General features: G+C 35.0%; 1 protein-coding gene across 2 annotated transcripts in view; it reads left to right on the top strand.

Annotated features, from left to right (window-relative positions):
- The window catches only part of EEA1 (early endosome antigen 1), a 176,314-nt gene that overhangs the window by 142,672 nt on the left and 20,048 nt on the right, over nucleotides 1–13,594 (top strand). For both annotated transcript variants that reach the window (XM_023224244.1, XM_023224179.1), the window contains exons 19-21: nucleotides 2,729–3,059; nucleotides 3,766–3,867; nucleotides 6,348–6,542. In XM_023224244.1, coding sequence (XP_023080012.1) covers nucleotides 2,729–3,059; nucleotides 3,766–3,867; nucleotides 6,348–6,542 — 628 coding nt within the window. The remainder of the gene's footprint in view (nucleotides 1–2,728; nucleotides 3,060–3,765; nucleotides 3,868–6,347; nucleotides 6,543–13,594) is intronic.

Here is a 13,594-nt window from a genome sequence, read left to right as displayed (position 1 = left end):
CTGAGAAAAGTCCTCTTCAGAAAGATGAAATAAAACCCATCCGAGTTGATGATTAAGTTGTTTCATACCTTCATGGTTTTCATCCTTGTTTGGGGATAAGATGGAAAATATTCTCATTTTCATATCTAGTAAATTGGGTCCTCATACTTTGAATCAGAGGTTGTAGAAGCACATCTTGTGCCTCTGGGGTGGCATTCCTCCTCACTGTAGTTTCCAGTGCCTAGGTATTTGAGGAGCATATCTGATCCATTACATGACCAACCAAATGGTTCATCATTATCTCTAGAATGCAGTCATCAGTCCATGAAGATCATCTTTGAGATAGCTTTTATTCTCTTCCTCAAAAACCCTGCAGGCCCACTGGTTCTTTCTCTTTCCAATGGACCCAATGGAAGTGGACCCATTTTCATTCTATGTTCTAATCTCATGGTTCAGAATTCACTTACAGGGCTCCCACATCCTATTGGGGTAGGAAAACCTTTAAAACTAAGATCTTTCTTGTCTATATACTCTGTACATATATTTCTCCTCTGAGGTCTTACATTTCTGGAGTACTACCTAGGCAAGGAGGGCTGGGGTCCCTTTTGCTCTTATATCAGATAAACATATTGAGACTTTGACTAAACCCCACCCATGAGCCCAGGGCTCAGCCCAAATAAGAGGATACAGGGCTTCCCTTTTTGAGAGCCCACTTAAATTTATACACCCAATGTCAATGTTACCCTCCCATCTTACAATGTATTTTCATTCCTCTGCAGTTTAATGTATTTTCTGATTTCCTTTGTGATTTCTTCTTTAATGTGTAGGTTATAAGTGTGTTTACTTTCCAAATATTGAGGCTCTCCTAGATATATTATTGTTACTGATTTTTTTTTTTTTTTTTTTTTTGAAACGGAGTCTCACTCTATGCCCAGGCTGGAGTGCAGTGGCATGATCTCGGCTCACTGCAACCTCTGCCACCCAGATTCAAGCGATTCTTCTGCTTCAGCTTCCCGAGTAGCTGGGATTACAGGCGCCTACCATTATGCCCTGCTAATTTTTGTATGTTTAGTAGAGATGGGGTTTCACTGTGTTAGCCAGGATGGTCTCGACCTTCTGACCTTGTGATCCACCCGCCTTGACCTCCCACAGTGTTGGCATTACAGGCATGAGCCCCTGCGCCTGGCCCTAATTTCTAATTTAATTCTATTGTGGTCAGAGAACATTCTTGGTAAAATTCAAACTTTTGAAAATAAGTCTTATTTAAGGTCCAGCATATGGCTTATCATAATTAATTTTCCATGTGCACATATATGTACTCTGTGTTATTAGGTGGAGTGGCCTATAAATAACAATTACAGTGCTGTTCTTATTGTCTATATTCTTGCCAATTTGTTCCTCTGGTTGTTCTATCAGTTTCTAAGAAAGAGATATTATAATTTCCAACTATGATTGTGGACTCATGTATTTCTTCTTTGAGTTACTTAAAAAAAACAAACAAGAAGTTTCACAGTGACTATGTAAGCCTCTATTTCTTTTTGCTTTCTTTGTTTCACATAATCTTGTGATTTTGTAATTAATTTTGAAGAAATTAAGCAGCCTATAAATAAATATACCAAGTCTTAATTTTAGGGTTGCTTGACAGGGATTTTAACTACATTAAAATGGTAAAATAATATTAGTGTAATAACTTTTCCATTTGGACCTTTAAAAATCAGGCAGGCATAGTATCTTGTGAACCTATTAAACTTTAACATCTTTTCTAGCTATTTTTAAGGAAGTAAAAGTGTGTTTCTAGAACTAAAAAATTAGATTTCGAGGTATAAATACAGTTTTGATATTGTATTAATACACAATTTCAAATACTTTATTAGTACATCTTTTAACAGCCTCCCTTTAACATATTGTGGAATTATTTTTATTGGTTATAAATTTATTCTGATTACATTGGAACTAGTGTGCATTCTAGAAATACTGTTACTTAGCATCTGGTTTTGACTTTAAAAATGGCTATTATTTATAGTGTATCGGGGGTTTTGCAGTATAATTTGCATAGTTTCTTTTATGAAAACAATAAAAGTCTATAGCTTTCTAAAGCTATAACTTTATTTCTTCATTCTTGTTGCTTTTTTCATTCGTATGTAAGAGACCTATATTAAGGAACAAATGATAACAAATCCTTTGTATAATCTGCTAGGTTCTAGGGTTAAAGTAAATCATTTGTCTTCCCTCTATATTGTAAATGAAATATTTCTTTTTTTTTTTAACTTTTATTTTTTTCTGGGTTAGCCATAAATATTTTGAAGTTTAAGAGCTGTCACACATAATGTGTTTCATGTTTTCAAGGAAAGAGACAAAGTTCTCTCTGTGTTGGAGAACTAACATGATAAATAGATTCGTTATGGAAAAACATTTCTGGCTGTTATAGACTAAAGGGTCTGTGATACATAGTTTTTTCCCCTGGGAATTAGTTGTGGTGGACAAAAATGCATTAAGTCAGGAAGCTTAGATAGTTTTGTCTTCACTACTAACTTGTATGACTTGGGAAAAATAATCTACATCTGTTAAATGATCAAATGAGATGTTCTAAAGTATTTTTCAGTGGTATGATTTTATGAAATTAGATTTTTACTTGTGAACTATACAAAAAAAGTTTCAGAACTCAGTAATTGTTTATGATTAATTTTGAATGGTAAATTAGAAATAGTAAATTATGTGTTATTTAAAAAGATTTTTAAAAAATATTTAGAGTATCCAGTACAAGATTGGATCTACAGAAAAAATCTGAAGCCCTTGAAAATATCAAGCAAAAGCTTACCAAGCAAGAGGAAGAAAAAAAAATCCTGAAACAAGAATATGAAACTTTAAGTCAAGAAGCAAAGATTCAGCACGAGGAATTGAATAACAGAATTCAAACAACAGTAACAGAACTACAAAAAGTAATAATGGAGAAAGAAGCTTTAATGACAGAGCTTTCTACAGTAAACGAGAAACTATCAGAAGTTTCTGATTCTTTGAAAAACTCCAAAAGTGAATTTGAAAAGGAGAATCAGAAAGGAAAAGCCGCTATATTAGACTTGGTTAGTAGTTTACATTTACTTTCTTAAGTAGAAGTGATCATTTTATTTAAAATGCACTGATTTTTCTGCTTAATTCACAGTTCGCTTTTCTTTCCACATTTAAATAATTTAAAGTAGTTCTTATGAGGAAATTAATTGGGATTGCTTAACCTGAGAAGAAGCCCAAGATAATAATGTGGGTGTGTATACACCTGTGAGCACACCATTTTCTGAAGGCCAAGAATATTTTCAGTTGAATATCACAGCCTTTCTCATGTGTGTTATTATGTTCCTTTCTGTTTGGTGAAAACATTTTCTATCTGTACACTTTTCCTATTGTGATCACTTTTTAATTTATTGTTTTCTAAGTTTGCTTGCTTCCATTTTCTTGAAGCCCATTGCTGTAAAAGTAGTGTGGCAAGTTAATTATAATGAATTGTGTGACATAAAATGTGATTTCTAAAGTGTTCTAAGATACCATCTTAATATTGTTTAAAATATGTCATTGTGACTTGGTTGATGATCAAAACCCTTAGTGTTTTGTTGTCCCTCCTCCATTATTTCTGTAATATTTTCCTAGTTTTATCATTGAAATGGATGATCCTGTCTCAGCTCATCGATAATTTTAGTTTATTTCCTCGTGTGTATCTTACTAAGGTTATAAACTAAACTTCTTAAGGTTATTACAAATATTTTTTATGTAATATAGTTTTCATTTTTTTTAAAGGAGAAAACTTGCAAAGAATTAAAGCATCGACTTCAAGTGCAGATGGAGAACGCACTTAAGGAACAGAAGGAACTGAAAAAGTCACTTGAAAAAGAGAAGGAGGTAAGATTTTCTTTTTTCTGTAACATAAAATGTATAAAGTATAGTAAGGTCTTTGTATTTTCAAATAAATATATAAAGTATGTTTGTTCTTGGCAGCATTTCCACAGATAATTTTTTTTATAGTTTTAAGAAAAATAAGCATTTTCACATTGATTTTTAGGTCATAGGTTTATTTCTTTGAAATATAACAAATCATGTATATAGTTTAAAACTGTTATTTGTATTTTACCTACTATTAAAAAGACTTAAGCTAGTTTATAATCAAAGGTCCAAATAAAGAAATATAATTAATAAAGGTAGAAAATTGAGTCAGCTAACTACAGAGTTAAGGACCATTTTTATGGTTGGAAAAAAATCTTAGAAGGCTTTCCATAGAAATGACCTTTATTTCATGGACTCTTATGGCTCTTTAATTCATGGACATTTATACTCATACTAATGTATACTTGATAATGGTTGTAGAACAACCAAAATATTTTTCTGTGGTTAGTGCTTCTGTTGTTTCCAGCAAAAACAGACAAGCAAACGAGTAAACAAATGGGTATAATATATGGTTGTTACTCTCTGAAGCCATACCTGTGAGCTGCTAGAGTCCAGGCATGCAACTTTCGAGAAAATCGGATTTGATAAAGGAGCAAGACATAGTACTGACAAGTATTTGATGTGATTGTGTTCTAGTTGTTGATTGAAAGCAGACTTGTGTTGTAGATGCCAGCCATGTAAGTAGCAAAATTATAATTGCTTCATGCCCAACTTCTGAATCAAGATTGTCCAAATTTATATTCTGGCTATGCCATTTATTAGCTATGCCATTTTGCCATCTTTTAGACAAAATACTTAACCTCTGTGCTGTAGTTTCTATATGATAGAGTCTACATGAATTTATGTGGTAGAGTTATTGTGAGAAATAAATGTGTTAATATCTTTAAAGTACTCAGGACACTGACTGTAATGCAGTAAATGCTCATACTAGTTATTATTTTGTCCTTGGTTATCATATCATATCATATCATATCATATCATATCATATCATCCTTATTGTCATACTGTTTGACTCCTGTTTTGCATAAAAATATTTTGCTATTCATTGTGGAGATAAGCTGAGACATCTATGTATAACAGTAACATTTTTTCAAAGGTAACTTTGGATATAGTCAAATGCTCGAATGTAATGCTAGATTCTTAGTGAAATATGCATAGAACATGAAAACATGACTTTGTTTGGAGGGTGGGAGATAATAGTGATTTACCTTGGTGATAGAGGAACCTCAGTGTGACTTCTGTATGATGTCTGAATTTGAGCAGAAACATATCCTGGTGGATTGTACAAACAAGGTAGTAGTAAAATATGCCCTAGATCTCTAAATGAGGTAATTATTCTGCAGTGTATTATTATTATTATTTTAAACAGAGTCTCGCTCTGTCACCCAGGCTGGAGTTCAGTGGTGCAATCTCAGCTCACTGCAACCTCCACCTCCTAGGTTCAAGCGATTCTCCTGCCTCAGCCTCCCAAACAGCTGGGATTACAGGTGCCCACCACTATGCCTGGATAATTTTTGTGTTTTTAGTAGAGACAAGTTTCACCATGTTGCCCAGGCTGGTCTTGAGCTCCTGACCTCAACTAATCTGCCCACGTTGGCCTCCCAAAGTGCTGGAATTATAGGCGTGAGCACCTGGCCTGTGCAGTGTAATTTTAATGTCATCAGACAGATACTAAATGTATTTTGTCAAAAGTGATTTTGGTTTTGTCATAGTTACTATAGAGCTATTCTTTGTGACAGCTGTGGCCAACAGGCTTAGTGGCATATGAGAATATTCTTTTTTTTTTCATTATTTTTTGAGACGGAGTCTCTTGCTCTGTTGCCCAGGCTGAAGTGCAGTGGCGCGATCTTGGCTCACTGCAAGCTCTGCCTCCTAGGTTCACGCCATTCTTCTGCCTCAGCCTCCCGAGTAGCTGGGACTCCAGGTGCCTGCCACCACGCCTGGCTAATTTTTTTGTATTTTTAGTAGAGACGGGGTTGCATTGTGTTAACCCGGATGGTCTCAATCTCCTGACCTCGTGATCCGCCCGCCTCGGCCTCCCAAAGTGCTGGGAATACAGGTGTGAGCCACCACGCCTGGCCGAGAATGTTCTTGAAAGACAATAGACATCCAGCAATCTAGACATTGATGTTGACATACCTATTTTCCGTGATACAAGAAAATACTAATCCAGATCATTTACAAGCTGTAACTATACAATTATAAGTTAAAAAGAAAGGTAGTGTTAAACAAATAATAAAGATTAATCCAGCATGTCACCTAATAGTAAATAGTGTTGGTTATGAAAGCAGTATGAGGGCAGGTATCTTTATTAATTATCTGTAGCCAACAGCCTCAGTAGTTTCTTCCTAGAGTAGTGCCTGGAGTGTAGTAGTTACTCAGTAAATTGTCTTTTGAATGAACAAATGAAGGCTAAATAGATTTTTTTTTTCTTTCAGGCTTCTCATCAGTTGAAATTGGACCTCAATTCAATGCAGGAACAACTTATACAGGCCCAGAATACTTTAAAACAAAAGGAAAAAGAAGAGCAACAACTTCAGGAGAACATAAATGAGCTAAAGCAATCAAGTGAACAGAAGAAGAAACAAATTGAAGCACTCCAAGGAGAGCTTAAAATTGCTGTTTTACAGAAGGTAGTGATATATTTGTTTACTTTTTATAGGAAGAAAAACTTGGCAATTAAGAAAATAGTATGATGATTAATACAGACAGATGAGTTGCAACATAGAAAAGTTTACATAAGCTAAATTTTTTCTAAGTTTAATGTATGAAAGCATTTGATTGTATTATCAAATACCTGAGTCTGGATTTCCATTCACTATAACTCTGTTGTCAGATGATTGTTATTTAAAATTATAGTACTAATCATTTGATAGACATGAAACTACCTTATTAAAAATAATATATAACTGGCCAGGCGCAGTGGCTCACGCTTGTAATCTCAGCACTCTGAGGCAGGCAGATCACCTGAGGTCAGGAGTTCAAGACCAGCCTGGCCAACATGGTGAAACCCCGTCTCTACTAAAAATACAAAAATTAGCAGGGCGTGGTGGTGCATTCCTGTAATCCAAGCTACTTGGGAAGCTGGAGCAGCAGGCGGAGGTTGCAGTAAGCTAAGATCATGCCACTGCACTTTAGCCTGGGTGACAGAGGAACTGTGTCTCAAAATACTACCACTACTACTACTACTACTGCTGCTGCTGCTACTACTACTACTACTACTACTACTACTACTACTACTACTACTAGTGCTGCTGCTACTACTACTACTACTACTACTACTACTGGTAGTAGTAATATATAACTAACACTTAAGGAAATAATTTATGCAACATTCATAGTGTATTAGAAAAATTTAAAGGAATTTAAAATAAATCATTCTTATTAAGGGCTGAGAATAAAAATTACAAAGTGGGGTATCTTAAAAACATTCACTAGTGTAAAGCTTCATATAGTTTTAATTATTTGATATTTTAATGGTTTCCGTTTCTAAACCTATTCTAATTTATTACTGAGCATGTTTTTTATTCTTAAGTGTTTTAATACTTGTCCAGACCAAGAGTTGGTAAAAATGGATTATACTTAATATGAAATATTTGAACAAAATGAGTTCCTTCTCTACTGTTAGTATGTCCATGTTAATTGGTCTGTGGAGAAGACCGTAGAATCCCTACTATGTAGAATAAACTAAATATAACATGCCATTAAGAGTTGGCTGTCATACTACTAAAGTACAAAGTATGTAAATTAAAACAATCAAAAATACACATTTTATGTTGACCACTGTTTTTGTAACTATTATTATGCTACTTTACAAAATAGTAGTTCTCTAATAATACAGCCAAGAGTAGACAAATGTGTCTATTATTTTGTTTGTGTTACCATATGTAATCAAAAGTCAACATATAATTATCACAGTGCGTACTTGGTTGTATGCTTTCATATCCTGAGGTCATTTTCTTCAAAATATACTAGCCTTGTATCCAAATATTTACAAAATCTTCATTTTTACAGCATCGTAACTTATGAAATAAAAAATACAAGTCTTTTTAGCCTGTTTTCTTATTTAAAAATTATGAGTTATAATAATATTTTGTTTGGATTTGTGATTAATATATATCGCCTGTACAGTTGACCCTCCATATCTGTAGATTCTGTAACTGCAGTTGGAATTGAAAATATTTAGGAGAAGAAAAGCAATAAAAAGTAACAGTACAGCATTAAAAAATAATACAAAATTGGCTGGGCACAGTGGCTCACACCTATAATCCCAGCAGTTTGGGAGGCTGAGGTAGGTGGATCACTTAAAGTCAGGAGTTCGAGACCAGCCTGGCCAACATGGTGAAACCTTGTCTCAACTAAAAATACAAAAATTAGCTGGGCATGGTGGTGTGCACCTGTAGTCCCAGCTACTCCAAAAGCTGAGGCTCCAAAAGGAGACTCACTTGAACCCCAGAGGCGGAGGTTGTAGTGAGCCAAGATCATGCCACTGCACTCCAGCTTGGGCAACAGAGTGAGACTCTGTCTCAGAAAAGCAAAACAAAACGAAACCAAAACACCCAAAATTTAAAATACAGTAAAACAACTATTTATATAGCATTTATGTTGTGTTAGGTATTGTAAGTAATCTAGAGGTGGTCAAGTCAGGCAGATCTGAATTTAAATTTTGTTTAATTTTATTAAATTTGGACACACATTAACTTACTGGTCATAGAGAAATGATTCATCCTTCTGAGCTCAATTTAATGTTGTCTTAGAGTTGTTGTAAAGATTGAGATAATGTATTTAAAGTTTCTAGTACTGTGACCCATACAATGTGGAAGCAAAACAGTTGTTGGATGTTATATGGAAGTATAGCAAACTGTGACTTGGGAGTGTCAGTGTATAGGGTAGACCATGTAGTAATAGGCTGTGACAAAGTTATCATTGTCACTGGCCCATGGTGAAGTAGGGAAAACAAGGATAGTGTTTAAATGGGTATAGATGTATGTGTGTACAAACTTAAATACATATATAAAACATAATATATATACACACATTATATCTAGATATGTAGTTTTATGTCTACAGCTATAGAGTTATATATATAAATAGATATCTATAGATACATAGTTTTTCACATTGAAGGTCATAATGCACTTATACATTTTCTACATATATGTAAATAAAAAGTAATATTACAGCATTAAAAATAATACCAAAATTTAAAATACAGTAAAAACAACTATTTATATAGCATTTATTTTGTAATGCTGTGTTACCTAATGGTATTGTAAGTAATCTAAAGATGATGTAAAACATTTTATATATAGCATAAGACTATTTGGGAGTTACTGATCTAGAATCAAGAAAGCATGCTGTTAAGTCAACATCCCTTACCAATTTGTTCAAAATCTAATGTGGAAATATAAAATGAATAAGATACGGCCCCTTACTCTTAAGCAACTTATAATTTAATGAGAAAGCAAAATATGTAAGCGGAAAAAAAACCGTATTATATAGTGGAGCAGTTACCAACTGTTGCATTTATTTGTTTTTTGTTTTTTTTTTTCCATTTAACTTCTTCACTAATGGATTTGAGTTCTTCAAAGAGAACTTTGTCTGTTCTAGCAAATAAGCTCTTAATCATTTTTAAAAAATGAATGGATGAGTTTGTCAGAGGAAAAATACTGAAAGCCCAAACATGAGCCCAAAGAGCTATTATGGCCTTTGTTGAGACTTCACAGAGAGCTTAGTTAAGAGTCAGAACAATAATTAAAGAGTAAGAAACCTAGATTTATGAAAAAATGTTAAAGAAAATAAGTAGTATTTTAGAAAAGAACATGTGTAATTGCATTATGACCTTCAGTGTGAAAAAGATATCCAGCAGTTCTTCAATATTAATTGGAGGAAGAACTCTATGAAAGGAAGATGGCATGGGATATTATCAGATACTGTGTAGGGAGATCAGCTCTCTGCTCCCCCATAGGCAGTTAGCACCAATTCCTATCACTCTGTTTCCTAGGTTTCTTGAATCCATCCTTCTCATTTTCCACTGCTACAGCCTTAGTCCAGACTTCTTTTTCTGTTATCTAGGCTGTTAATATGGCCTAATAAATGTTCCAGGCCCTCCAGTCTATTTGTCATTCATTCATTTGTTTGAGAAATATTACTAGGCACTTATTTTATGCCATGACACAATTCTAGGTGCTGAAGACATAGCTGTGAACAAAACAGACATGGGACCTGTTATTGTGGAGCTTACACTTTAGTGGATAGAGAAACTAAACAGAAAGGTATGAAAGATAGTGATGGGACATAATTCTACTAAAGGTTGGATGATCAAAGAAGCTTTGCTGAAGAGATTTGAATTGATATTGGTATTTTCTAAAAACAGATGACCAATATGGTTAAATTTGGTTGTGAGGGAGATGGTAACATGAGATGAACTCAGATAATTAGGGGCCAGATCGTTTATATGCAAATTCGATTATGAGATAACAGAATGGTATATTTTATTCTAAGGGCAATTCGACTCTATTGGAGAATTTAGAACAGAGAATGGTGGGGATTGACTAAAGGGAAAATAAAGGAGCAAGCAGGAAAGGCACTGAAAAACTATCGGAATAATCTGGACAGTATGCCATGATAGCATGAACATGTGTTAGAAGTGAATGATTTGTGAATATATTTTGGAAGTTGAGTCATCAGGACTTTCTGATAGATTCAAAAGTGTGAGGTAATAGGAAGAGGATCAAGGATAACTTGGGTTTGTGCATGTGGGTAGTTGGTAATGCCATTTATTGGAAAAAGTAGAATTTTTTTTTTATTTAAGTTCTAGGGTACATGTACACAACATGCCGATTTGATACATAGGTATACATGTACCATTTTGGTTTGCTGCACCCATCAACTCATCATTTACATTAGGTATTTCTCCTAATGATATCCCTCCTCCAGGCTTCTACCCCCCAACAGACGCTGGTGTGTGGTGTTCTCTGCACTGTGTCCAAGTGATCTCATTGTTCAGTTCTCACCTATGAGCGAGAACATGCAGTGTTTGGTTTTCTGTCCCTGTGATAGTTTGCTGAGAATGATGGTTTCCAGCTTCATCCATGTCCCTGCAAAGGACATGAACTCATCCTTTTTAATGACTGCATAGTATTCCATTGTGTAGATGTGCCACATTTTCTTAATCCAATCTATCATTGATGGACTTTTGGGTTGGTTCCAAGTCTTTGCTGCAATAAACATACGTGTGCATGTATCTTTACAGTAGCATGATTTATAATCCTTTGGGTATTTAACCAGTAATGGGATTGCTGGGTCAAATGGTAATTCTAGTTCTAGTTCCTTGAGGAATCGCCACACTGTCTTCCATAATGGTTGAACTAATTTGCACTCCACCAACAGTGTAAAGTGTTCCTATTTCTCCACATCCTCTCCAGCATCTGTTGTTTCCTAACTTTTTAATGATTGCCATTCTAACTGGCGTGAGATGGTATCTCACTGTGGTTTTGATTTGCATTTCTCTGATGGCCAGTGATGATGAGCATTTTTTCATGTGTCTGTTGGCTGCATAGATGTCTTATTTTGAGAAGTGCTTGTTCATATCCTTTGCCCACTTTTTGATGGGGTTGTTTGTTTTTTTCTTTTAAATTTGTGTTCTTTGTAGATTCTGGATATTAGCCTTTTGTCACATGGGGAGACTGCAAAAATTTTCTCCCATTCTGTAGGTTGCCTGTTCACTCTGATGGTAGTTTCTTTTGCTGTGCAGAAGCTCTTTAGTTTAATTAGATCCCATTTGTCTATTTTGTCTTTTGTTGTCATTGCTTTTGGTGTTTTAGTCATGAAGTCCTTGCAATGCGGGCTCTTTTTTGGTTCCATATGAACTTTAAAGTAGTTTTTAGAAAGTCATTGGTAGCTTGATGGGGATGGCATTGAATCTATAAATTACTTTGGGCAGTATGGCCATTTTCACAATATTGATTCTTCCTATCCATGAATACGGAATATTCTTTCATTTGTTTGTGTCCTCTTTTTTATTTTGTTGAGCAGTGGTTTGTAGTTCTCCTTGAAGAGGTCCTTCACATCCCTTGTAAGTTGGATTCCTAGGTATTTTATTCTCTTTGTAGCGATTGTGAATGGGAGTTCACTCATGATTTGGCTCTCTGTTTGTCTGTTAATAGTATATAGGAATGCTTGTGATTTTTGCACGTTGATTTTGAATCCTGAGACTTTGCTGCAGTTGCTTATCAGCTTAAGGGGATTTTGGGCTAAGACGATGGGGTTTTCTAAATATACAATCATGTCATCTGCAAACAGGGACAATTTGACTTCCTCATTTCCTAATTGAATACCCTTTATTTCTTTCTCTTGCCTGATTGCCCTGGCCAGAACTTCCAAAACTATGTTGAATAGGAGTGGTGAGAGAGGGCATCCTTGTCTTGTGCCAGTTTTTAAAGGGAATGCTTCCAGTTTTTTCTATTCAGTATGATATTGGCTGTGGGTTTGTCATAAGTAGCTCTTACTATTTTGAGATAGGTTCCATCAATACCTAGTTTATTGAGAGTTTTTAGCATGAAGGGCTGTTGAATTTTGTCAAAGGCCTTTTCTGCATCTATTGAGATAATCATGTGGTTTTTGTCATAGGTTCTTTTTATGTGATGGATTATGTTTATTGATTTGCATATGCTGAACCGGACTTGCATCCCAGGGATGAAGCCGACTTGATTGTGGTGGATAAGCTTTTTGATGTACTGCTGGATTCAGTTTGCCACTGTTTTATTGAGGATTTTCACATCAATGTTCATCAAGGATATTGGTCTAAAATTCTCTTTTTTTGTTGTGTCTCTTCTGTTCTTTGGTATCAGGATGATGTTGGCCTCATAAAATGAGTTAGGAAGGATTCCCTCTTTTTCTATTGATTGGAATAGTTTCAAAAGGAATGGTACCAGCTCCTCCTTGCACCTCTGGTAGAATTCAACTGTGAATCTCTCTGGTCCTGGACTTTTTTTGGTTGGTAGGCTATTAATTGTTGCCTCCATTTCAGAGCCTGCTATTGGTCTATTCAGGGATTCAGCTTCTTCCTGGTTTAGTCTTGGGAGAGTGTAAGTGTCCAGGAATTTATCCATTTCTTCTAGATTTTCTAGTTTATTTGCATAGAGGTGTTTATAGTATTCTCTGATGGTAGTTTGTATTTCTGTGGGATCAGTGGTGATATCCCCTTTGTCATTTTTTTATTGCGTCTATTTGATTCTTCTCTCTTTTCTTCTTTATTGGTCTTGCTAGCGGTCTATCAATTTTGTTGATCTTTTCAAAAAACCAGCTCCTGGATTCGTTGATTTTTTTGAAAGCTTTTTGTGTCTCTATCTCTTTCAGTTCTGCTCTGATCTTAGTTATTTCTTGCCTTCTGCTCACTTGTGAATTTGTTTGTTCTTGCTTCTCTAGTTCTTTTAATTGTGATGTTAGGGTGTCGACTTTAGATCTTTCTTGCTTTCTCTTGTGGGCATTTAGTGCTATAAATTTCCCTCTACACACTCCTTTAAATGTGTCCCAGAGATTCTGGTATGTTTTCTTTGTTCTCACTGGTTTCAAAGAACATCTTTATTTCTGCCTTTATTTCATTATGTACCCAGTAGTCATTCAGGAGCAAGTTGTTCAGTTTCTATGTAGTTGTGCAATTTTCAGTGAGTTTCTTAATCCT

Source organism: Piliocolobus tephrosceles, chromosome 10 (assembly GCF_002776525.5).
Source record: "Piliocolobus tephrosceles isolate RC106 chromosome 10, ASM277652v3, whole genome shotgun sequence".
NCBI classification, from domain to species: Eukaryota; Metazoa; Chordata; class Mammalia; order Primates; family Cercopithecidae; genus Piliocolobus; species Piliocolobus tephrosceles.
This window is presented reverse-complemented; position numbering and strand designations above follow the sequence as displayed.